This window comes from Larimichthys crocea, chromosome VII (genome assembly GCF_000972845.2).
Source record: "Larimichthys crocea isolate SSNF chromosome VII, L_crocea_2.0, whole genome shotgun sequence".
NCBI lineage: Eukaryota > Metazoa > Chordata > Actinopteri > Sciaenidae > Larimichthys > Larimichthys crocea.
The window spans coordinates 29230523-29255027 of NC_040017.1; the positions used below are offsets into that span (position 1 = coordinate 29230523).

Genomic DNA, 24505 nt, shown 5'->3' on the forward strand with positions numbered 1-24505 from the left:
AAGAGGGACTGAGGACAGATGTGAAGGAGAGGTGATGCGGACAGATGTGAGGAGACGGTGTGAGGGACAGATGTGAAGGAGAGGAGTGGGGACAGATGTGAAGGAGAGGAGATGCGGACAGATGTGAGGAGAGGAGATAGGACAGCTGTGAAGGGAGAGGACGATTGAGGACGATGTGAAGTGAGGACGATGAGGACAGATGTGAAGAGAGGAGATGAGGACAGATGTTGAAGGAGAGGAGATTGAGGACAGACGTGTAAGGAGAGGCGATTGGGGACAGACGTGAAGGCGAGGAGATGAGGACAGCTGTGAGGCGAGGGAGAGGATTACGGAGTCGACTGCTCTCACTCTACGTCAGAAGCGACGGTGAAGTTGTTGCCGTGATCTGTGGTAAAAAACTTACAAAGTCCAGACGATGACTACAAAACGCTCCTTGAGCTACACACTGTACTACACACTGTACTACAGAGTACTACACACTGTACTACACACTGTACTACACACTGTACTACAGAGTACTACACACTGTACACACTGTACACACTCCCTGCTGTCTGTCTGTCAGGAGGCCCATGAGCAAGGCATCAACGCGGTGCGGTTCAGCTCCAGTTCGGACCTGTTGGCGACCGGAGGAACGGACCGGGTCATCAAACTGTGGGAGGTTCGGTCAGGTACGAGCTTGGTTCTTTCAGCGTTATCTTAATGTTTCTTAATGTTTGTGATGATGACCTCACTGATGATGTCATCAGGCTCGCTGACTCACAGAGCGACTCTGGACGGCAGCACAGAGGGGATCACCTGTGTGGAGTTTGACGCCACGGTAAGAACACCTGAACCAGAACTTTAGTCTGAGTCCGGATCAGGTGACCTCACCTAGTTTCTTCTTCAGGGTCGGAGGATCCTCGCCGCCTCTTACGACAAGTCGGCGCTGCTGTGGCGGCTGGACGACCCCGTTCCCAAGGTAACCACGATGAGCTGAGACCTGTCTCACCTGTCTGTCTGTCTCACCTGCCTTACCTGTCTGTCTGTCTGTCAGCTGACTCTGACAGGTCACAGCAGAAAGGTGATGGCGGCGAGGTTCAGCTCATTTCCTCATCAGGTAGTGACGGGCAGCGCCGACAGAACCATCAGACTGTGGGACCTGCAGAGAGCCGCCTGTGAGTCCAACCTGATCATTAACGATGATTGGCTGATGATTGGCTGATCAGGTGATTAATGGTGACGTGTGTCTGCAGGTGTGCAAGTAACTGAAGTAGCGTCGTCCTGCAGTGACCTGGTGTGTCCTGAGAACTGTATCATCAGCGGACACTTCGACTCCAAGATCAGAGTCTGGGACACCAGGTGAGACTTCACCTGTGCCACACTTCACCTTTTCCACACTTCACCTGTGCCACACTTCACCTGTGCCACACTTCAACTGAGCCACACTTCACCTGTACGACACTTCACCTGTGCCACACTTCACCTGTTCCACACTTCACCTGCGCCACACTTCACCTGTTCCACACTTCACCTGTTCCACACTTCAACTGTTTCACACTTCACCTGAGCCACACTTCACCTGTTCCACACTTCACCTGTTCCACACTTCACCTGAGCCACACTTCACCTGTTCCACACTTCAACTGTTTCACACTTCACCTGCGTGACACTTCACCTGTTCCACACTTCACCTGTTCCACACTTCACCTGTGCCACACTTCACCTGTTTTTTTTTCTCATTCATTCATTCATTCGTCCTTCCGGCCGTCGCCACGGTGACTCTCCTTCTCCCTCTGTTACCTAGCAACAGCTCAGCCCACAGAACCCGCCCCCTCTCCTGCCTGCAGTCTGAGCAAGCTGATGATTGACGGCTCTGTCCTCCAATCACACAGCAGCATCGAGGCTCACTGCAGCTGATTGGGCGGTTTTGTGATGAGCTGAGCTGTGATTGGTCAGATTTGAATAGTGATTGTTTAATGAAGGAGTTGAAGTGGTAAACAAACGTGTCGTCATCAGGACGGTGAACTGCGTCCAGCAGTTTCCCGCTCAGGGGAAAGTCACCTCACTGGACGTCAGCGCCGACCATCGCCAGCTGCTCAGCTGTTGCCGTGACGACTGCCTCCAGCTGGTCGACCTGAGGAGGTGGAGCAACAACCGCGTGTGCTTCAGGTGAGGACGTGACGCGGTAACGAAGAACACGTTAGCCAGGTGTGTTCGTCCTGATCAGCTGATCTCGACTGTGTTTGTGTGTTCAGAGCCGACGGCTTCAAGTGTGGCAGCGACAGCACGAAGGCGGTGATCAGGTGAGCAACCACACCTGACATCCAGGTGAACTGACCACATGACCACAGAGCTGGGACCAATCAGAAACCTCCGACTGTATCAGGCTCACGTTAGCTCGAGCTAACACTGCCCACGTCAAACATTTTTAACATTTGTTTCTTTAATGATTCTTAATTAACCTGGTTATGTATCAGCTGATCATCAATTAACATCTGAATATGAGGTGATGACAACAGAGGGAAGGAAGGATGGAGGAGGGATGGAGGAAGGATGGAGGAGATATGAAGTAGGGATGGAGGAAGGATAAAGGAGGGATGGAGGAGATATGAAGGAAGGATGGAGGAGAGATGGAGAGATGGAGGAAGGATGGAGAAGTGAAGAGGGAAGGATGGAGGAGAGATGGAGGAAGGATGGAGGAAGGATGGAGGAGATATGAAGTAAGGATGGAGGAGAGATGAAGGAAGGAAGGATGGAGGAGAGATGGAGGAGGGATGAAGGAGGGGAGGGAAGGATGGAGGAGGGATGAAGGAAGGATGGAGGAGATATGGAGGAAGGATGGAGGAGAGATGGAGGAAGGATGGAGGAGGGATGAAGGAAGGATGGAGGAGGGATGGAGGAGGGATGGAGGAAGGATGGAGGAAGGATGGAGGAGGGATGGAGGAAGGATGAAGGAGGGATGAAGGAAGGATGGAGGAGAGATGGAGGAAGGATAAAGGAGGGATGAAGGAAGGGAGGGAAGGATGGAGAAGGGAAGAGGGAAGGATGGAGGAAGGATGGAGGAGATATGAAGTAAGGATGGAGAAGGGAAGAGGGAAGGATGGAGGAAGGATGGAGGAGATATGAAGTAAGGATGAAGGAGATATGAAGGAAGGATGGAGAAGGGATGAGGGAAGGATGGAGGAAGGATGGAGAGATGGAGGAAGGATGGAGAAGGGAAGAGGGAGGGATGGGATGGAGGAGGGATGGAGGAGAGATGGAGGAAGGATAAAGGAGTGATGTAGGAGGGGAGGGAAGGATGGAGGAAGGATGAGGAGGGATGAAGGAAGGATGGAGGAAGGATGGAGGAGATATGAAGTAAGGATGGAGGAGGGATGAAGAAAGGATGGAGGAGGGATGAAGGAAGGATGGAGGAGAGATGAAGGAAGGATGGAGGAGAGATGAAGGAAGGATGAGGAGGGATGAAGGAAGGATGGAGGAGAGATGAAGTAAGGATGGAGGAGGGATGAAAGAAGGATGGAGGAGAGATGGAGGAAGGGTAAAGGAAGGATGGAGGAGAGATGAAGGAAGGATGAAGGAGGGATGAAGGAAAGATGGAGTAGGGATGAAGGAAGGATGGAGGAGAGATGAAGGAAGGATGGAGGAGAGATGGAGGAAGGGTAAAGGAAGGATGGAGGAGAGATGGAGGAGGGATGAAGGAAGGATGGAGGAGATATGAAGTAAGGATGGAGGAGGGATGAAGGAAGGGGAGGGAGGATAAAGGAGTGATGTAGGAGGGGAGGGAAGGATGGAGGAGGGATGAAGGAAGGATGAGGAGGGATGGAGGAAGGATGGAGGAGGGATGAAGGAAAGATGGAGGAGATATGAAGTAAGGATGGAGGAGGGATGAAGGAAGGATGGAGGAGAGATGGAGGAAGGATGAAGGAAGGATGGAGGAGGGATGGATGGAGGAGGGATGAAGGAGGGATGAAGGAAGGATTAAGGAGGGATGAAGGAAGGATGAGGAGGGATGAAGGAAGGATGGAGGAGGGATGAAGGAAGGATGAAGGAAGGATGGAGGAGAGATGAAGGAAGGATGGAGGAGAGATGGAGGAAGGGTAAAGGAAGGATGGAGGAGAGATGAAGGAAGGATGGAGGAGGGATGAAGGAAGGATGGAGGAGAGATGAAGGAAGGATGGAGGAGAGATGGAGGAAGGGTAAAGGAAGGATGGAGGAGAGATGAAGGAAGGATGAAGGAGGGATGAAGGAAGGATGGAGGAGAGATGAAGGAAGGATGGAGGAGGGATGAAGGAAGGATGGAGGAGAGATGGATGGAGGAGGGATGAAGGAGGGATGAAGGAAGGATTAAGGAGGGATGAAGGAAGGATGAGGAGGGATGAAGGAAGGATGAGGAGAGATGAAGGAAGGATGGAGGAGGGATGAAGGAAGGATGGAGGAGAGATGAAGGAAGGATGGAGGAGAGATGGAGGAAGGGTAAAGGAAGGATGGAGGAGGGATGAAGGAAGGATGGAGGAGGGATGAAGGAAGGATGGAGGAGGGATGAAGGAAGGATGGAGGAGGGATGAAGGAAGGATGGAGGAGGGATGAAGGAAGGATGGAGGAGGGATGAAGGAAGGATGGAGGAGGGATGAAGGAAGGATGGAGGAGGGATGAAGGAAGGATGGAGGAGGGATGAAGGAAGGATGGAGGAGGGATGAAGGAAGGATGGAGGAGGGATGAAGGAAGGATGGAGGAGGGATGAAGGAAGGATGGAGGAGGGATGAAGGAAGGATGGAGGAGGGATGAAGGAAGGATGGAGGAGAGATGAAGGAAGGATGGAGGAGGGATGAAGGAAGGATGGAGGAGGGATGAAGGAAGGATGGAGGAGGGATGAAGGAAGGATGGAGGAGGGATGAAGGAAGGATGGAGGAGGGATGAAGGAAGGATGGAGGAGGGATGAAGGAAGGATGGAGGAGGGATGAAGGAAGGATGGAGGAGGGATGAAGGAAGGATGGAGGAGGGATGAAGGAAGGATGGAGGAGGGATGAAGGAAGGATGGAGGAGGGATGAAGGAAGGATGGAGGAGGGATGAAGGAAGGATGGAGGAGGGATGAAGGAAGGATGGAGGAGGGATGAAGGAAGGATGGAGGAGGGATGAAGGAAGGATGGAGGAGGGATGAAGGAAGGATGGAGGAGGGATGAAGGAAGGATGGAGGAGGGATGAAGGAAGGATGGAGGAGGGATGAAGGAAGGATGGAGGAGGGATGAAGGAAGGATGGAGGAGGGATGAAGGAAGGATGGAGGAGGGATGAAGGAAGGATGGAGGAGGGATGAAGGAAGGATGGAGGAGGGATGAAGGAAGGATGGAGGAGGGATGAAGGAAGGATGGAGGAGGGATGAAGGAAGGATGGAGGAGGGATGAAGGAAGGATGGAGGAGGGATGAAGGAAGGATGGAGGAGGGATGAAGGAAGGATGGAGGAGGGATGAAGGAAGGATGGAGGAGGGATGAAGGAAGGATGGAGGAGGGATGAAGGAAGGATGGAGGAGGGATGAAGGAAGGATGGAGGAGGGATGAAGGAAGGATGGAGGAGGGATGAAGGAAGGATGGAGGAGGGATGAAGGAAGGATGGAGGAGGGATGAAGGAAGGATGGAGGAGGGATGAAGGAAGGATGGAGGAGAGATGAAGGAAGGATGGAGGAGGGATGAAGGAAGGATGGAGGAGGGATGAAGGAAGGATGGAGGAGGGATGAAGGAAGGATGGAGGAGATATGAAGGAAGGATGGAGGAGAGATGGAAGAAGGATGGAGGAGGGATGAAGGAAGGATGGAGGAGGGATGAAGGAAGGATGGAGGAGGGATGAAGGAAGGATGGAGGAGGGATGAAGGAAGGATGGAGGAGGGATGAAGGAAGGATGGAGGAGGGATGAAGGAAGGATGGAGGAGGGATGAAGGAAGGATGGAGGAGGGATGAAGGAAGGATGGAGGAGGGATGAAGGAAGGATGGAGGAGGGATGAAGGAAGGATGGAGGAGAGATGAAGGAAGGATGGAGGAGGGATGAAGGAAGGATGAAGGAGAGATGAAGGAAGGATGGAGGAGAGATGAAGGAAGTATGAAGGAGAGATGAAGGAAGGATGGAGGAGGGATGAAGGAAGGATGGAGGAGGGATGAAGGAAGGATGGAGGAGAGATGGAGGAAGGATGGAGGAGAGATGAAGGAAGGATGGAGGAGGGATGAAGGAAGGATGGAGCAGGGATGAAGGAAGGATTGAGGATATATGAAGGAAGGATGGAGAAGGAAAGAGGGGCGGATGGAGGCGAGATGGAGGAAGGATGGAGGAGGGATGGAAGAAGGATGGAGGAAGGATGAAGGAGGGATGAAGGAAGGATGGAGAAGGGAAGAGGGGAGGATGGAGGCGAGATGGAGGAAGGATGGAAGAAGGATGGAGGAAGGATGAGGAGATATGAAGTAAGGATGGAGAAGAGATGAAGGAAGGATGGAGGAGGGATGGAAGAAGGATGGAGGAGAGATGAAGGAAGGATGGAGGAGAGATGGAGGAGATATGAAGTAAGGATGGAGGAGGGATGAAGGACGGATGGAGGAGAGATGAAGGAAGGATGGAGGAAAGATGGAGGAGATATGAAGTAAGGATGGAGGAGAGGTGAAGGAAGGATGGAGGAGAGATGGAGGAGAGGTGGAGAAGGGAAGAGGGAAGGATGAAGGAAGGATGGAGGAGGGATGAAGGAAGAATAGAGGAGGGATGAAGGAAGGATGGAGGAAAGATGGAGGAAGGATGAAGGAAGGATGGAGGAGGGATGAAGGAAGAATGGAGGAGAGATGAAGAAAGGATGGAGGAAAGATGGAGGAAGGATGGAGGAGATATGAAGGAAGGATGGAGGAGAGATGAAGGAAGGATGGAGGCGAGATGGAGGAATGATGGATGAGATATGAAGTAAGGATGGAGGAGCGATGAAGGAAGGATGGAGGAGAGATGGAGGAAGGATGGAGGAGAGATGGATGAAGGAAGGATGGAGGAGGGATGGAGGAGGGATGAAGGAGGGATGGAGGAGAGATGGATGAAGGAAGGATGGAGGAGGGATGGAGGAGGGATGAAGGAAGGATGGAGGAGGGATGGAGGAGGGATGAAAGAAGGATGGAGGAGGGATGGAGGAGAGATGAAGGAGAGATGGAGGAGAGATGGAGGAAGGATGGAGGAGGGATGAGAGGCTGCGTGGTGCATTTTCTGCAGTTTCCATGACAACAGGAGGAGCAGAGCGCTTCGTGTGCTGAGCTCTGACAGAAACATTAAATACATGAACACACACACACACACACACACACAGACACACACACACACACACACACACAGACACACACACACACAGACGGACCATCAGGGTTCTGTGTGAGCTTCTACAGAACCAGAACCGATGATCAGCAGCTGCTCATTAACATAAATCAGATAAAACATGAATTAGTCAGAACTGATGTTTGTTTGATCAGAGCAGAGCCTGCGTTTGGTTAGAGGAGAACGTTCTGACAACGTTCTGTCTGTGGAGAACGACTCCACCCAACCCGTGCTGTCTGATGTGGATCCTGTGAAGTTCTGTGAAAGAGACCTGAACCCTCCAGACTCTGCCTGGACCTGTTGGTTCCTGGTTCTTGGTATCAGATCTTTAGGTCTGGTCCACATGGTCCAGGTTCTGTAGAACCTTCAGTCTAACCCGGCGTTCTCTCTCATCAGTCCAGATGGTTGTTTCCTCGCGGCCGGATCAGCTGACGGTGCTGTTTACATCTGGAACGTCTCCACCGGGAACCTGGAGACCCGCCTACCGGACCAACACAGGTACCGTCCATGATACTGATCAGCTGATCCAGACATTCCTGGTTTGTTTGGTTCTTTCTTGGTTTGTTTGGTTCTTTCTTGGTTTGTTTGGTTCTTTTTTGGTTTGTTTGGTTCTTTCTTGGTTTGTTTTGGTTCTTTCTTGGTTTGTTTTGGTTCTTTTTTGGTTTGTTTGGTTCTTTCTTGGTTTGTTTGTTTGGTTCTTTCTTGGTTTGTTTGGTTCTTTCTTGGTTCATGTTTGCTTGGTTCTTTCTGTTGTCTAATTGTGAAGTGCTTCCTGTAAATCTAAACCAGGTTAAATAGAACCCACAGTGGCCTGTGGATGGTTCCCTGAAGGTCTCCTTGTGTTCTCGTAGATGTAAATGTGGTCCTGCTCCTTTAATAACCTTGTCCTCTTCCTGTCTGTCTTCAGTTCGTCCATCAGCGCCGTGTCCTGGTCTCTGTCTGGTGAATACGTTGTTAGCGTGGACAAGAGTCGGCTCGCCGTCCTCTGGAGCGACATCTGAAACTACAATCCACGACGAGGTCACGGAAAGACTCAAAACAAACTGATCTGAGAGCTGTCGAAGGAAACAGACGCTCGCTGCCTTTTCTCATTTTTCTAACACAAAGTTCAACTGAAAACTGAAACAACAGAGACACAAACAGCTACCTGAACTTTAAACAGTAGAATAACAAAAGAAAAACATTATACAAACGTTATAGAAACATTATAAATATGGGTATTTTCTTTGGTTCTTAAGAAAACAGATTTTTAGACAAAGCTGACCTGAGGTCAGAGGTCAATGAACGTTGGACAAACGTTTTATGAACGTTTCTGAACAAACCACTGCTTCCAGCTGAATGATGAAAAACATTTAGTTCATCTTAATTTTTATCTTCATAGAGCCAAACGTAAACTGAACTTAAGTTCTTCTTGTCAGGATTTCAAAGACGAGGGCTTCCTCGCTGTCTTTCTTGGTTCTGGCTCCGGTCCAGGACAAATGTCGATTCTCTGCTAGTCCAGTCTGATGTTTATATTGACTCTTACGTAATAATTACGTACATAGTTTAATCTGGCTCAATTTACTTTACAAGAACGTTTTGATCCAAAGAAACATGAACCCGGTTTGGATGAAGCTCAGCTGGATTTAGAGCCTCAAGAACATTTTGTGTACTCAAAGGTCAGGTTCAGGGTTCAGGGTTCGGGTTCAGGGTTCTGGTTCAGGGTTCTGGTTGTTTTAGCACCGACCTTCTGTTTGTTTGTCTGTTTTTCTTATTTTCTTATTTATTTGATGATTTCTTGTTTGTTTTTAGGTCATGTGACCTTCAGGGGATTTAAAGGGACCTTCTTAAACAGACACAGAGAGACAAACTGCTGATCCAGAATCAGAGCAGCCTGTCAGTCTAAACTGAGGGCGGCGCTGACGTATGATGTACTAATCCACGTTAAACAAATGTTAACGAGAGAAGTTAAATGATGACACTTCCTGTTTTAAACACAAAGCTCACATTGACGTGACGTTAGCGCCCCCAACAGGCCAGAACAAACATCAGCTATCTGAGTCAAGACGTGATTCGTCCGTCTTCTTTAAATTAATGAGGAGGCGGGGCTTCGTTTTACCGATTACCTGGATCATGTGCACGAGCGTTGAGCTGCTAACTTCCTGTTTAGCCCTCCGCTAACTTGTTGTTTGCTATGAGCTAGCTAGCCGCTAGGTGCTAATCCAAGTTACGACTGCACGTTAACCTGAGAGCTTTATTTTGAAAGTCTAACAGGATGTTTGCTGCGCTGACATTAACCTGAGAGCTTTATTTTGAAAGTCTAACAGGATGTTTGCTGCGCTGACGTTAACCTGAGAGCTTTATTTTGAAAGTCTAACAGGATGTTTTCTGGTTCATGTTGTGTCAGCAGTTTGTCTCCTGATGACTCTTTAATAATTAACGATGTTCTGTCTTCATGTCGTTTACATTCTGCTGCTGTAACTTAACGAGCTCTTTGATTTCTAATAAACGTGTTTAACCTTCAACCTGTCGTCACCTCGGTTATTTTAAACTTGGTGCCGCCGCCGCCGCGGGCTGTTTCATTAATGAAGAAACAGGAAGCAGCTGCTGCCTCAACCTCAACGACCTACAGACACTGAACACACCGCCAGCAGAACTTTGACCAGCTCGGTAGGTCTGACTGGACCCCGCTGGTTTCAGAGGTTCTGTTCTGGTTCTGGTCTGATCCTGATGCTACCTCATAGCGTTAGCTGCAGTTGGCTATTGGCTGCTGAAAACACCAATCAGCATCCACGACGAGTTCAACCACAAAACAGAGGTTTGGATCCAGCTGTCGTACGGTGGCCTCTGAGGAACAAACTCACACCTCAGAAATGATCAGGCTCTTTGCAACAGACGTTAGCTCAGTTTGTTAGCCGGGCTGCACCGGGGGAGTGTTTGAGAAGAAGAAGAAGAAGAAGAAGAAGAAGAAGAAGAAGAAGAAGAAGGCGGCTGGGGGTCGTGCCAGAACCGGAGCTGAACAGGTGGGCACTGTAACCGGGCTCAGCAGCTCTATGGACATAATGGCAGAGGAGAAGAGGACGCTGACGGAGGAAGCTAAGAAAAGAAAAGGAGAGAGATGTTTCTGATCTAATAATTTAGTCCATTTCTAATCTTAATGTCTCTAATCCCTGAAGGTCGGGTGGAGCTGATGGAGGTCAGAGTCCAGCTGTCTTTGTGACGTTCTGACCGCTGGCTGTTTGCAGGTTTTAACACATTTTACTGCTAATGAGTCTGAGAGGAGGGAGGAGGGAGGAGGGGAGGAGGAAGGAGGGAAGGAAGGAGGAGGGGAGGAGACAGAGGGAGGAGGGGGAGTTAAAGAGGAGGAGCGGTGTATTCAGTTGTCTGTTCAGTCGGAGCTCAGATGGAGGTTTTTCCTCCTGCTGAGGAGAATCTGACGGCATGACGACGACTTCCTGAGAGAGACACACACACACATACACACACATACACACACACACACACATCCTCCTCTCAGTTTCCACGGTGACGGCATCCCTCCATCCTCCTCCTCCACCTCCTCCTCCATCATATCTCGGTCCGGCTGCTGTCAGCTTGTCTGTGTCGTCAGGATGGTGGATAAAGGAACCAGGTAAGACCGGACCTGTGTGTGTGTGTGTGTGTGTGTGTGTGTGTGTGTGTTTATGATTCAGAGAACCTTTAAAACACACACACACACACAGGATGTCAAGATGTGTGTGTGTGTGTGTTCTGTTGGAGTGCGTTGTTGTAACGTTACATAACGTTCTGCCAGAACCTCCAGTGGGTGACGTGTGTGTGTGTGTGTGTGTGTGTGTGTGTGTGTGTGTGTGAGAGAGAGAGATTGTTTTATTTTGATAGTACAGATGGACAGGAAACATGTCTGTCTGTAGGAGAGTAATCAGATTACTCATCAGTGTCTTTGAGTTAAACGTTCCACAGATGAAACAGAGTTTTAATTTGACGGGGACAGACAGGAAGCGGTGAGGACACACGGCGTGTTCATGTGTTTGAGCTTCCTGTTTTTTACAGTGTAGTCCGTGTTCCTGTTTTTAATCACATGTATGTTACCTGATATCTGAGGGGGAGGAGCTTCGACTTTAACCAATCACAAGAGACCTGGATGTGACGTCATGTTGACGTTGCGTCGCCGTGTTCGACTGAATAAGTCGTGAAGTTGCGAACATTTACGTCACATGACTAATCAGCTGTTTCTTCATGGCTCTCATGGCCCCACACAGATCTGACATAACCTCATGAAACAAACACAAATGTCTGATCTACTTCCTGTTTCCTGTTTGGACTGGAGAATTTGGCGCCACCTACTCCTGATCTCATGAACTAACCGTGACTACCTGTTGGCTACTCATTGGTTCCTTGTTGGTTCCTTGTTGGTTCCTTGTTGGTTCCCTGGTTCTTTGTTGGTTCCTTGTTGGCTACTCATCATTTCCTTGTTGGTTCCTTGGTTCCTTGTTGGTTCCTTGCTGGCTACTCATTGGCTCCTTGTTGGTTCCTTGGTTCCTTGTTGATTCCTTGTTGGCTACTCATTGTTTCCTTGTTGGTTCCTTGTTGGTTCCTTGTTGGCTACTCATTGTTTCCTTGTTGGTTCCTTGGTTCCTTGTTGGTTCCTTGGTTCCTTGTTGGTTCCTTGGTTCTTTGTTGGTTCCTTGTTGGCTGCTTGGTTGGCTGGCATCTGAAGGAGGAACGAGCTCAGACGGACACGATGTTCGGTTGAATCCGGTTTGATCTGGATTGACTTGCAGAGGAAACTGAGTGGAAACCCGCCAAAATAAAATGAACATGATGATGTGTATTTCTGGTTCTGGTTCTTGATGAAGACTCAAACTGTCTACAACATGATGTGTGCTGAACGCTGCCCCCTGCAGGACACATCTGATGTTAAATCATGAGGTTTTGACCCCTCCAGGACTCCATACGGCTTCTTTTTGTTGTAACGTGTCTGTTTATCAGAACCAGAACCAACAGACAGGCTTCAGTTTGTGGACTCGGGGAGGTGTCATGGTGATCCTGATGAGCTGGATTCAGATTCAGATCCAGTGTTTGAAGATGGTGCCTCAGTGGTTTTACAAAGTTCTCATGAGCTGAACTTTTTGTGTCCAACGTGTTTGTAACAGAAATGTTTAACAGAAGTCGTGAAGTCGATCCGGTTCCACTCAGGATCAGGACCGGATCAGAACCGGATCAGTTTTAGTTCTCTGCTCTGCAGCGTTAAAGCTGTTTGTGTTTTCAGGCTGAACTGATCCTCGAGAGTCACATGAGGAGAATATTAATGAGAACAGAGAGAGGTCAGACATACAGAACAGATCCACTGATTCAGGAGGAGGAGGTGGAGGTGGAGGAGGAGGTCCAGGTTTTAGACAGTCTGCAGGGACGTCACGGAGACTACGTCCAGGTTTTAGACAGTCTGCGGGGACGTCTCGGAGACTACGTCCAGGTTTTAGGCAGTGTGTTGGTGTTCAGGTGTCTGTGTGAGTCTCTGAGCTGTAGTTTGGTCGTCGGGGGAGTCTTAACGATCAGTTATTGATCAGTCAGTCAGTGAAGAGCCGATCGAAGCTTCAGACACTTCATTTACTGACAGACGAGCTCCAGAGTTCATTTAAAGAAACTCGTCTGTTTATCATAACGATGTTTCACATTCACATAAACATCAATGTTTGAAATATTACACTGTTAACGAGCATCATCACCATCAGCTAACATTAACGAGGGGCGCTGCATGGCTCCACCCGCCTCCTAACACCACCATCACAACAATTTCCATCCAGATCAGCCCCGAGAGTTCGGGTGGGGTTCCCCACCCAAGACTGAGCTACAACACAATATGACAAAACATGTTAGCTTTGACTCTGGACTCCAGTGCTAAGCTAGTGTTGCTGTAATGTTTCCAGCTGTAGAGTTTGTGTGTAATATGAATTCATGGAGTTATGATCGTGTGTAATATGAATTCATGGAGTTATGATCGTGTGTAATATGAATTCATGGAGTTATGATCGTGTTTCATCAGCAGCCTGATCAGTGGAACAAGCTGAATCAGTTTCTGACTGATCATTGATCCTGAACCTCTCTGGCTTCGTGCTCATCGATGTTTCATCTTTTAACTTTGTGATTGGAGATTTGGAGTCTTCAGCGTCTCTCTGCTCAGATTTAATTGGACTAATTGCAGAGACGATGACGGCGAGCAGGTCATCGCATGCTGAGCGAGCTCCCATGAGGCTCGGCGGTTTCCGGTTGCTGCTGCTGATTGATGAAGGTCCATTCAGGAGGAAGCTGAAAGCTAATGGAGGCACAGCAGCTAATTTATGACAGCATTAACACAGAGCGGGCCGGAGTAATGTCAGACAGCATTAGGCCGAGGCTCGGAGCCAGGAAACTGAGGAAGATGATGAAGATGAAGAGTGACAGCAGGACTCCCCTCTGAGATACAACGCCTCTGTCTGTGAGGACATCTTTAAAAAAGTAAAACAGAACACAATGACATGAGTAAACAGAGACGTCTTATGGAAAAGAAGGAAGACTTATTACAACAAATGATGACATCAGACGTTTCTTTAAGGTTTGGACATTTATGGAAAATGTTTCAAACATCAGGTAATGGAAAAACAGGGACATTGTAAAAAAGGATGGATATCTCTTCAATGTTTGGACATTTATGGAAAATGTTTCAAACATCAGGTAATGACGTCTTTTGGGAAAAACAGGGACATTTTAAAAAAGGATGGATATCTCTTCAATGTTTGGACATTTATGGAAAATAGCAACACACTTAGGAAATAAAGATGTTTTATGATGTTTATGGGTAAAGAGGGAAGTGAGGACTTTTATTTCTGGAAAATCGGAAACACTTTTTGAACCAGAGAAAGTTTCAAGTTGGACGGACACTTTTGGAAATTTAAGACATTTTAATCAACATATTTGTAAAATGAAGATTAAGATCAGACACAATGATTTTATTTTGGCTGCAACAATATGAATAGTAAATATAAAAAATAATAATAAATAAGTAAATATCTAATAATAAGTTTGTAAAATAATAGATTTTATGGTGAAGCTGTCAACAAACACGGAAACACATCTGGAAATATGACGACAAACGATAAAAGAAATCTGACACTGAGCTGCTTTTCTTTCTGTTTATTCTCAGAGTGTTTAAGAAAGCCAGTCCTAATGGAAAGGTGAGTCCTCGTCTTCACGCTCACACCTGAAATTATTCAGCTTGAATCTTTTCAGAAAGTTTCTGAACACAAAAGTTACACCTGAAAGGTCTGTGAACACTTTATTTATATTTACTGGTTGGCTGTTTGAACTAACAGCTGTGTTCTGATTGGCTGTTTGAACTAACAGCTGTGTTCTGATTGGCTGTTTGAACTAACAGCTGTGTTCTGATTGGCTGTTTGAACTAACAGCTGTGTTCTGATTGGCTGTTTGAACTAACAGCTGTGTTCTGATTGGCTGTTTGGATTAACAGCTGTGTTCTGATTGGCTGTTTGAACTAACAGCTGTGTTCTGATTGGCTGTTTGAACTAACAGCTGTGTTCTGATTGGCTGTTTGAACTAACAGCTGTGTTCTGATTGGCTGTTTGAACTAACAGCTGTGTTCTGATTGGCTGTTTGAACTAACAGCTGTGTTCTGATTGGCTGTTTGAACTAACAGCTGTGTTCTGATTGGCTGTTTGAACTAACAGCTGTGTTCTGATTGGCTGTTTGAACTAACAGCTGTGTTCTGATTGGCTGTTTGAACTAACAGCTGTGTTCTGATTGGCTGTTTGAACTAACAGCTGTGTTCTGATTGGCTGTTTGAACTAACAGCTGTGTTCTGATTGGCTGTTTGAACTAACAGCTGTGTTCTGATTGGCTGTTTGGATTAACAGCTGTGTTCTGATTGGCTGTTTGAACTAACAGCTGTGTTCTGATTGGCTGTTTGAACTAACAGCTGTGTTCTGATTGGCTGTTTGGATTAACAGCTGTGTTCTGATTGGCTGTTTGGATTAACTGCTGTGTTCTGATTGGTTGATCTGTGTTTCTTCCTCAGCTCACTGTCTATCTGGGAAAGAGAGACTTTGTGGACCACGTGGACCTGGTGGAGCCAGTCGGTGAGATCATTTTTTTACTGATATTAATTAATAACATTTATAAGATAATGTCTGTTCCTGATTGGTCGTTCTGATGATAAATGATAAACTGTCAGTCAGGACTTTGTGTCTTTTCTTTCTGCAGACGGCGTCGTCCTGATTGACCCTGAGTACCTGAAGGAGAGGAAAGGTGACGGATCCAGATAAAACTTGTTTTCAGTCGAATCTTCTGTTTAACAACTTTATTTAGTGATTTATTTATCCTGATTTAAATCTGTATTCAGTCATCAAATCCTGGAATTGTAGAAACATCTTGCAGGTTCAGTACGTTGTGGAGTTCCTCAGGGTATCGTTCTGGATCCTCTATTCTTTCTATTATAAAGACTTGAAGGAACATTTAATGAATATGTTTTAGAGAAATGGTCCAGGATGTGTTTAGCTTAGCTTAGCACAAACACTATTCATGCTGATATGTTCATATATCAGGATGTTAACGTGTCTTTTTGTTCCCGTCAGTGTTCGTGACTCTGACCTGTGCATTCCGGTACGGTCGGGAGGATTTGGACGTCCTCGGTTTGACGTTTCGGAAAGACCTGTTTGTGGCGAACGTCCAGGCGTTTCCTCCGCTGCCCGAAGAGAAGAGTCTGACTCGTCTTCAGGAACGCCTGATCAAAAAACTGGGGGAACACGCCCACCCGTTCACGTTCGAGGTAGAGTCCATCAGTTTCAGGTCTCGGCTGGAAAGCTTAAAATGGTTTTGTAGATTTTAACTGGGGGAGATTGTTGGGATGGTTCTTAAAAGGTTCTTAAAAGGTTCTTAAAAGGTTCTCTGGTTCTACAATGACCAGATGAAGAAGCTTTTCATTTAGGGGATGTGAAGGACGAAAGGTTTTTCATCTGTTCAGATTTTATATGGAATTATGCATGTTCCTCACAGAAACCTGCAAGAACCCAATAATCTGCATTATTCTTTATTGGATTATAGTTATTGGTGCTGAAGCTGCAGCAGGTAAACATGCAGCTCAGTTTAATGACTTTTTCTCAACCTGTCGTATCAGAAAAGTCTACTCAGCACATGCACAGCACATGATTATACTCGTGAGTTGGTTTGATGTTTCACAGCAGAAATAAATAACTCATTATCTCCTCCAGGCTGTCGGGGATAATTAGTTAATTGCACATTTATGAGTTCATGCTCAAAGACCTCCTGTGGTTACTATGATGAATCATTTTTGAAAAACCTCGAAAGACGAGGTTTTTATTGGCTGCTCCGTTTTCAACCAACCGCTGACAAAATAAATAAATAAAGTTTGAATTAAGGCTCCGATGGAATGTTAATGATTTGTTTGTCAGCTGGCTTCTTCTGTGGTGATGTTAGTGCTTCGCTCAAACAAACACTGATGTTTAAGTGCAGACGAGACGTTGTGGTTTCGATGTTTCCTTCATGTGTTTGCAGATCCCTCTGAACCTGCCGTGCTCGGTCACCCTGCAGCCGGGCCCCGAGGACACCGGGAAGGTAAAGACTTGTTCTTCCACATTTCTTCATCCTGGCTGAAAAACTGCTCAAAGAGATGAACATGAACTGTGACTGTGATGTTTCCCTCGTGTGTCTTCAGGCCTGCGGCGTGGACTTTGAGGTGAAAGCGTTCTGTGCAGAAAATGTGGAAGAAAAGATCCATAAAAGGTAAAGACGAGTCTGCAGCAGCTGAGAGACTCCGACATGAATTATGAATGACAGTGAGCTCACTCGTGCATTAGCGGCTTCCTGCTGCTGAGGACTTAACGTCAGTGTCCTGTTAATGGTGATGCTGATGGTGTTGTTGTTGCAGGAACTCGGTCCGTCTGGTGATCCGGAAGGTGCAGTATGCTCCAGAGAAACCGGGTCCTCAGCCCACTGCAGAAACCACCAGACAGTTCCTGATGTCGGACAAACCTCTGCACCTGGAGGCCTCGCTGGACAAAGAGGTACGAGTCCTGAACCGTGACGGACCATGAACCACCCGTACACACACAACAGGAAGTACAGATGAATCGTTGTTGTGGAGAGTGAGAACAGACACACAGAGTTTCAAACTTGATGATGACTTCACCTGAAGTTCTCAGGTAGGTCTGAGGTTCTGACACTGAGGAGCAGCTCTTCATCACAAAGACTCTCCACAGGAACTGAAAAATCATTTACAAGCCAGACTCTTGGCTGGTTCTCGTAATGAGTCAGAGCTGCGATAAAACGAGCTGTAAACTGTGGCCATGAAGTTTTACAGCGTGTGAATGTGTCACCACATCAACGGACTCATGTTTACTCAGACCTGTGAGCTCATTGGATGATTGATGAAGAAACCTCACCAACACAAACATTCAAATCATTCAAAGGAAAAACAGCCAATCATCATCAAGAGTTCATCCTTCATCGTCTTAAGCCACGCCCCTTTTCTATGTGCTCCAATCACAGTTGAGTACCTCCATGCTCTATAAGCACAGCAGGTGTCTTCATGTGTCTTCTCAGATTTATTATCACGGGGAGCCGATCAGCGTCAACGTCCACGTCACCAACAACACCAACAAGACGGTGAAGAAGATGAAGATCTCTGGTAGGTCCGAGCTCCTGGTCCTGGCTCTGTTCGTGTGTTTGAGTCATTGATTATTGATTTGTGTGTCCATAGTTCGACAGTATGCAGATATCTGCCTGTTCAACACGGCGCAGTACAAATGCCCGGTGGCCACCGAGGAGTCCGAGTGAGTGTTCATGAAGTTCTCAGTGTGGACGTGGTTCTGGGTTCTGGGTTCTGGGTTCAGGTGAAGTTACAGTAAAGATTTCCTTGTGTCCTCAGTGACGTCGTCACTCCCAGCTCCACTTTCTGCAAAGTGTTCACTCTCACTCCGTTTCTGGCCAACAACCGAGAGAAGCGAGGCCTCGCTCTGGACGGGAAACTGAAGCACGAGGACACGAACCTGGCCTCCAGCACACTGTGAGTCCAGGACCGGACCGGAAGCTGAACCCCAATTATTCATGTTATTTTAATGGATGGAAGTTTCCACATCAGCTGCAGCTTCACTGACAGCACAGTGCAGGGGGAGGAGGCTGCTGATTGGTCTGACTCAGTCTGTTCTGTCCTGTCAGGTTAAGAGAAGGAGCCAATAAGGAGATCCTCGGCATCATCGTGTCCTACAAAGTCAAAGTGAAGCTGGTCGTGTCCCGAGGCGGGTCAGTACAGTACACAGTACACGAAATATTCAAATGATGCTCTGTGACGTCATACAGCACTGTACATATGTGAAGCTTCATCACAGACTAACTCTGTCAGTCTCAGTCACTCAGTCTAACATGTTGCTTCCTTTCAGGCTCCTGGGAGATCTGGCAGCCAGGTAACTTCACTTTATGTCACTGAGATTTACACACGTCCCCTGAACTCACCACGGTGATGCATGTGTTCATACAGCTGCTGTGATTATTATTATTATTATTATTATTATGATTATTATTATTACTATTATTATTATTATTACTATTATTTGATTTTATTATTATTATATTATTATTATTTTATTATTATTATTATATTATTACTTTATTATTATTATTATTATTATTATTATTATTATTCTACTATTATTATTATTATTATATTATTACTATTATTATTATTTACTATATTGTTAATTACTTATTATTTAATAATAATAATAATATTCTTATTATGATTATTATTAGAAGTATTATTATTATTATTATTATTATTATTACTGCTGTCTTCATGTGTCCTCTGTCTCTTGATGCTGTCTTCATGTGTCCTCTGTCTCTGTCTTCATGTGTCCTCTGTCTCTGTCTTCATGTGTCCTCTGTCTCTGCAGTGACGTCTCTGTGGAGCTGCCGTTCACGTTAATGCACGCCAAACCTCCTGAGGAGTTTCCGTTCAGAGACGGTGAGTTCATGATTCATCATCAGCTCAGCTCGTGGCCGTGGAGTAATCAGATTACTTTCTCCTCTCTCTCTGCAGCTCCAGATGAAGCTCAGATCGACACAAACCTGATCGAGTTTGACACAAAGTAAGCAGCCGTCTCACTTCCTGTCTGTCTGTCTGTCTGTCTGTCTGTCTGTCTGTCTGTCTGTCTGTCTGTCTGTCTGTCTGTCTCTCTTCCTGTCTGTCTGTCTGTCTGTCTCTCTTCCTGTCTGTCTTCCTGTGATGTGATTGGTTCACAGCCTGGTCGATGTTTGTGTCGTCCTCTCGTCTCTTAATGCGTCTTAATGAGCTGGAAGCTCTTGCTGCTGTCAGCAGCTCGTTACTCTTCAGACACTTACCACTCTGAGTACTCAGAGTACTCTGAGTACTCAGAGTACTCAGAGTACTCAGTACTCCTAAATTCGAGTACAGACGTTGTGAACTTACTGGACTGACGATGACATCATGTGACCTCCACGTCTCCAGCTCCAGCAGAGCCGCTGGTCCCTCCACCGTCCACTGAGGACGAGTACACTGACTGTAGACGGGACAGACAGGTGGACACGCTCAGACGAGGACTGAGACTTTGACAGTGTAACTCTGCACAGTCCAATCAGAACAGCTGATCTGCTGCTTCATTAGAAATGTTAGAACCGTCAAAGAACCGTCGACAGGTCAGCAGGAAGTCGACGTCTGTTAACTTTATTTTCAGTCACGATTCGTTTCCAGTCTTTGATTTCGCCTGAAGTGTCTTTGAATTAACTCCTCCCCCCTCTCCCCCATCTCCCTCAGCGACGATGACATCATCTTTGAAGATTTTGCCCGCCAGCGGCTGATCGGGGCGAAGGACGACGAGGACGAGGAGCCGGTGGACTCGCCCAAACTGGACGACAGATAAAGGCGCAGAGCGTCGCCGCCGTCTCCACCGCTGCTGTTGTTGTTTCGCTGCTGTTTGTAGTGTGGAGCTAACGGAGGTCACCTTTAGGTCCGGACACCCCTGAAACACTCGGCGGACGGTGCCGTGTTTGTGTTCTCGTTCATGTTCGTCCTCTCTCTGCGTCCTGCTAGAATACTGCAGCGTAGACATCAGTTGTGTTTTCAGACGGAGCAGCTCTCCACTCCTTCGCCGACCAGCCGGAGACTCGACCCGGCGAGCGCGGCGTCGAACCGACGGCTGGTAGCATGCCTCTAATGTCACTTTGTTCTATGTGTTTCCATTAGGGAGCGAGCAGGAGTAACGTTGTGTTGAGATTAGTTTCGATGTGTCGTATCAGAGGGTCTTCATAAACACTGCCAACACTTGGGGTCCATCTGGACGGACTTCAGTCTTCAGACGGACGGTTTTGTTAACGGTCGGCGAAGCTGCAGAGCTCCGGAGGAAGAGTCCCGACCCACCGAGAGGACCCGAGACTGTCAGAGAGCGCCACCTGTCAGCCGAGAGGAACCGGTGGCCTCGTTTGCATGAAATAATGAAATACATCCATTACTATGATTTATTAACGTCATAATACTCAGCATCTATAGAGGACGGCCCAGACACGTGTTGATCATTTTACGAATCATCGGCAGAGTTTAGATCCGACCAATCACAGAAGAGTGAGTCTCGCCGCTCTCAGCGTTTCAGTTTGGTCCAAAAACACGGCGGCCGTTGATGATTCAGAAAATGACGGTCAGGGAAGAGATCGTGAACAGTTTGTCCCTCCATGAGTCCGTGTGTCATTAGTATTGTGTATGTGTGTGATGATGTCATAGGTCACCTGACTGACTGAATGAATCTGGACAGCACAACATCAAACACACCCCAAACATCTTTATTATTTTGGCAAATATTGGCTTTTATTTTGATAGGGCCAGGAAGTAACCTGTATATTCCACTGCATCTTAAATAAAAGGACGTTCGTGGCAACCTGTGTGAGTTTTTGAAATTCTGTTCAACATCACCTGAGAACTTTCTCTAAGCAGAACCTGACTCATGGTGGACCGCAACAATCAGAAGGTCAGGAGCACGAACATCGTCGACCCATGGAGGAACCGTACGCGGTAAAATACGACGTGTAGATTCTCCTTTAGGGTCAAAGCGGTCACCCAGTCTTGGACTATCGAGATTTTCGGGGACCACTGTGATACCTTTCACACATTTCTGCACAAATATATCATTCTGCATCTTTTGTGCTCCACATGGACCAAAAACCTGCATGCAACCAAAGCCTGCTCAAAGATGTTGGTCCCTCATCTACAGTACATGTTGAGATCAGGTACTTCAGATTCAGACTTGGAGTCAATGTTTTTGTCCATGGAGTCATACATTTATTTTGCTCCTCTCTGACTTTGGGACCACTGACCTTCTTAAGTTGAAGCACATGAATTACCTGGTCAGTACCTGGTCTTTATGTACCTGATGTAAAACGTCATGTAACTGAACTTGAAAGAAGTCATCACTGACTTTTGGTTTTTGGAGTTGTGTTTGTTAAGCGCATCAATCCACCCTGACCTCTGTACATGAACTACAACCCGACAAACTAGAGGAGAACCTACAGCCTCATAGTTTGGAACGTAGTTCACCTCATGTACCTGCTGGAATACATTATGTAAGCTAACTTCTGAAGGTAACTTGAAAGAAGACTGTGTTCCATCCATTGACCTCGACCGCCCCCATACGTGGACTTTCTTGTTTGACACAAAGCTACGAAAAGCTGCTAGAAGGGAGTCATAGTTTGTAACGTAGAACCAGCAGCAAACTGCATTTGATGTGTTGGGAGGGTTGAACGGTCCACATTCGTGCAACATGAACCATGATTTTCTAAATATTATTGTAGAAATAACTTAAACACGTCTTCTTTCTTTATTGACCTACTAACTGAAGGTCCTGCTGTCCAGAGGATGAACCCTTTAGGGCCTTTCTTCTAGCGCCACCTCAGGTCAGTCAGAGAGATTCACATGAATGTTTGAAGCTAAATCTTTGACCTGGAGAAACAAACGTCACATTTGTCTTTTTCCCGCCGGAGCAACCTTCACTGTCATCACAGTCTGCACTCTGAGCTTGAAAATCCTGAAGAAGCCATTTCGTATTTCTTTAGTCCGAACGCCGTAGATGATCGGGTTGACTGTTGCTGGGAACAGGATGTACATGAGTCCCATGAAGGTGTTGACGTCCGTCGGTATGGGTATGTTCAGGTTGTGAGAGAGAAATGTGACGCTGCCCACCAGGTAGAAACACATCATGATGATCAGGTGAGTGCCACAGGTGTGAAACGCCTTCCAGCGGTCCTCGTCGGGGGCCGTCGCTCGCAGCACGGCGCTCAGGATCTTCATGTAGGAGAAGAAGATGAGCGGTATGTCCACGCCCACGAAGCAGATGATCACGGCGAGGCCCGCCGCGGTGTTCTTCTCCGTGCTGTCGCACGCCAGGCTGACCAGCGCCATGTGGTCACAGTAGCAGTGCTGGATCAGGTTGGAGCTGCAGAACCGCAGCGAATCCGCCAAACCGACCAGCGTGCCCATGATGGAGCCGCTGCGGAGCAGCGTGAACAGCAGCAGCTTCATGAACAAAGACGAGTCCACGATTTCGGTGTAGCGCAGCGGGTGGCAGATGGCCACGTAGCGGTCCAGCGCCATCACCAGCAGCAGCGTGGACTCCAAAGAGGACAGGAAGTGAGTGAAGAACATCTGAGTCAGGCACCCAGCCAATGAGATCTCGTCCCAGTCGAACAGGAGGCCAAGGAGCATGTTGGGGATGATGGCGGTCACCACGAGAATGTCGATGACGCACAGCATGCAGATGAGGAGGTACATGGGGCTGTGCAGACTCTCCACACTGCAGATCACGTACAACAACAACGAGTTTCCCAGCAGCACCGACAGGTAAGAAGCGGTGAACGGCAGCGCCAGCAGCCGACGGTGTTCCTGCAGCGCCGGGAAACCTCTGAACACGAAGGTGCTGTGGGAGAAGTTCCACGCCTCCAACATGGTGCCGGCTTCACCTGAACTGGAACATCAACACGTCTGAGAGGATACAAAGACTTTAATGAAGTAAAAGAACACAAGTGTGAGAGTGTAGGAATGTCTCTATTGGCTGATCTGTGGCAGGTTTCGTCTCCACCCACCCCAACTCGCCGTCCCCTCATATGAAACAAGCGTCTCCTGACTCTACAGCCTTATGACTAAACATTTACTTTGAATCAGGATGAATGATAAAAGTTAGCATAATATCATGACAATGAAGACGATTTAAAGCAAATTATTATTATTATATTATCATTTGTGATTATTAAATTATTAGTTAAATATTCACAGATCACTTACGTCTGCTCTCATCCAGCCATACAGATCGTTTTGTTGTTGATGTTCTTGTTGTCATCACATGTTTTCTGAAAATAACAATGTATGTGTGTTAACATTTGTTGTATGTTAACATTTGTTATTTGTTTGTTAACATTTGTTGTTTGTTAACGTTTGTTATTGTTTGTTAACATTTGTTATTGTTTATTACATTTGTTGTTTGTTAACGTTTGTTATGTTTGTTAACATTTGTTATTGTTGTTAACATTTGTTATTGTTTTTAACATTTGTTGTTTGTTAACATTTGTTATTGTTTGTTTTTTTGTTTTTTTAAAATGTTTGTTATTGTTTGTTAACATTTGTTGTTTGTTAACATTTGGTTGTTTTGTTAACATTTGTTATGTTTGTTACATTTGTTGTTTGTTAACATTTGTTATTGTTTGTTAATATTTGTTATTAGTTGTTAACGTTTGTATTGTTTGTTAACGTTTGTTAACGCTCATGTTTGTTACACTTTTGTTAATTCTCATTAATTAATTTTGTTTTATGGTAAAGATTTAACTATTAAACAGTTTGTCAAGATAAATAAACAGTTGCTTTATAATAATGACAAATTGATTTGTTTGTTTGTGTTTACTTTTAAAAGAACCACATGACATTTCAATGTTAATACTTTGTTACTAAATATCAGTGTTGTATATTTGTGGAATTATACTTAACACATATTGTTTAATTATTTCTTGAATTATTGAACCTGTTTTTTATTTATTAATTATTATTCAGTTTGGCAAATGAGTCAAAGACTTCATCTGTCCTTTGTTTATGTTTTATATATATATATATATAATATAATATATATATATTATATATATATATATATATTAAGATACTACA

The 24505-nt window shown here is 46.4% G+C and overlaps 3 protein-coding genes across 3 annotated transcripts in view; 2 read left to right on the top strand and 1 right to left on the bottom strand.

Moving 5' to 3' along the window:
* The window catches only part of atg16l2 (ATG16 autophagy related 16-like 2 (S. cerevisiae)), a 20247-nt gene extending 10435 nt beyond the window's left edge, over positions 1 to 9812 (top strand). Inside the window, exons 2-10 of the mRNA XM_027280774.1 lie at positions 505 to 671; positions 750 to 820; positions 890 to 961; positions 1037 to 1157; positions 1236 to 1341; positions 1999 to 2151; positions 2238 to 2285; positions 7705 to 7806; positions 8216 to 9812. Of these exons, the coding sequence (XP_027136575.1) occupies positions 505 to 671; positions 750 to 820; positions 890 to 961; positions 1037 to 1157; positions 1236 to 1341; positions 1999 to 2151; positions 2238 to 2285; positions 7705 to 7806; positions 8216 to 8309 (934 nt within the window). The 3' untranslated portion in view covers positions 8310 to 9812. The remainder of the gene's footprint in view (positions 1 to 504; positions 672 to 749; positions 821 to 889; positions 962 to 1036; positions 1158 to 1235; positions 1342 to 1998; positions 2152 to 2237; positions 2286 to 7704; positions 7807 to 8215) is intronic.
* Positions 9813 to 10590: 778 nt separating this feature from the next.
* Positions 10591 to 21239, top strand: arrb1 (arrestin, beta 1). Its single transcript, XM_027280957.1, has 16 exons — positions 10591 to 10918; positions 14468 to 14498; positions 15356 to 15416; positions 15541 to 15585; positions 15912 to 16105; positions 16852 to 16911; positions 17012 to 17079; positions 17225 to 17360; positions 17899 to 17983; positions 18056 to 18128; positions 18224 to 18361; positions 18514 to 18597; positions 18735 to 18758; positions 19245 to 19315; positions 19391 to 19439; positions 20126 to 21239. The coding sequence occupies exons 1-16, from the start codon at positions 10899 to 10901 to the stop codon at positions 20229 to 20231; spliced, it is 1245 nt and encodes a 414-aa protein (XP_027136758.1). The 5' UTR covers positions 10591 to 10898; the 3' UTR covers positions 20232 to 21239.
* Positions 21240 to 22156: 917 nt separating this feature from the next.
* The window catches only part of or55e1 (odorant receptor, family 55, subfamily E, member 1), a 10731-nt gene continuing 8382 nt past the window's right edge, over positions 22157 to 24505 (bottom strand). Inside the window, 2 exon segments of the mRNA NM_001303326.1 lie at positions 22157 to 23335; positions 23636 to 23700. Coding sequence (NP_001290255.1) covers positions 22313 to 23299 — 987 coding nt within the window. The 5' untranslated portion in view covers positions 23300 to 23335; positions 23636 to 23700 and the 3' untranslated portion in view covers positions 22157 to 22312.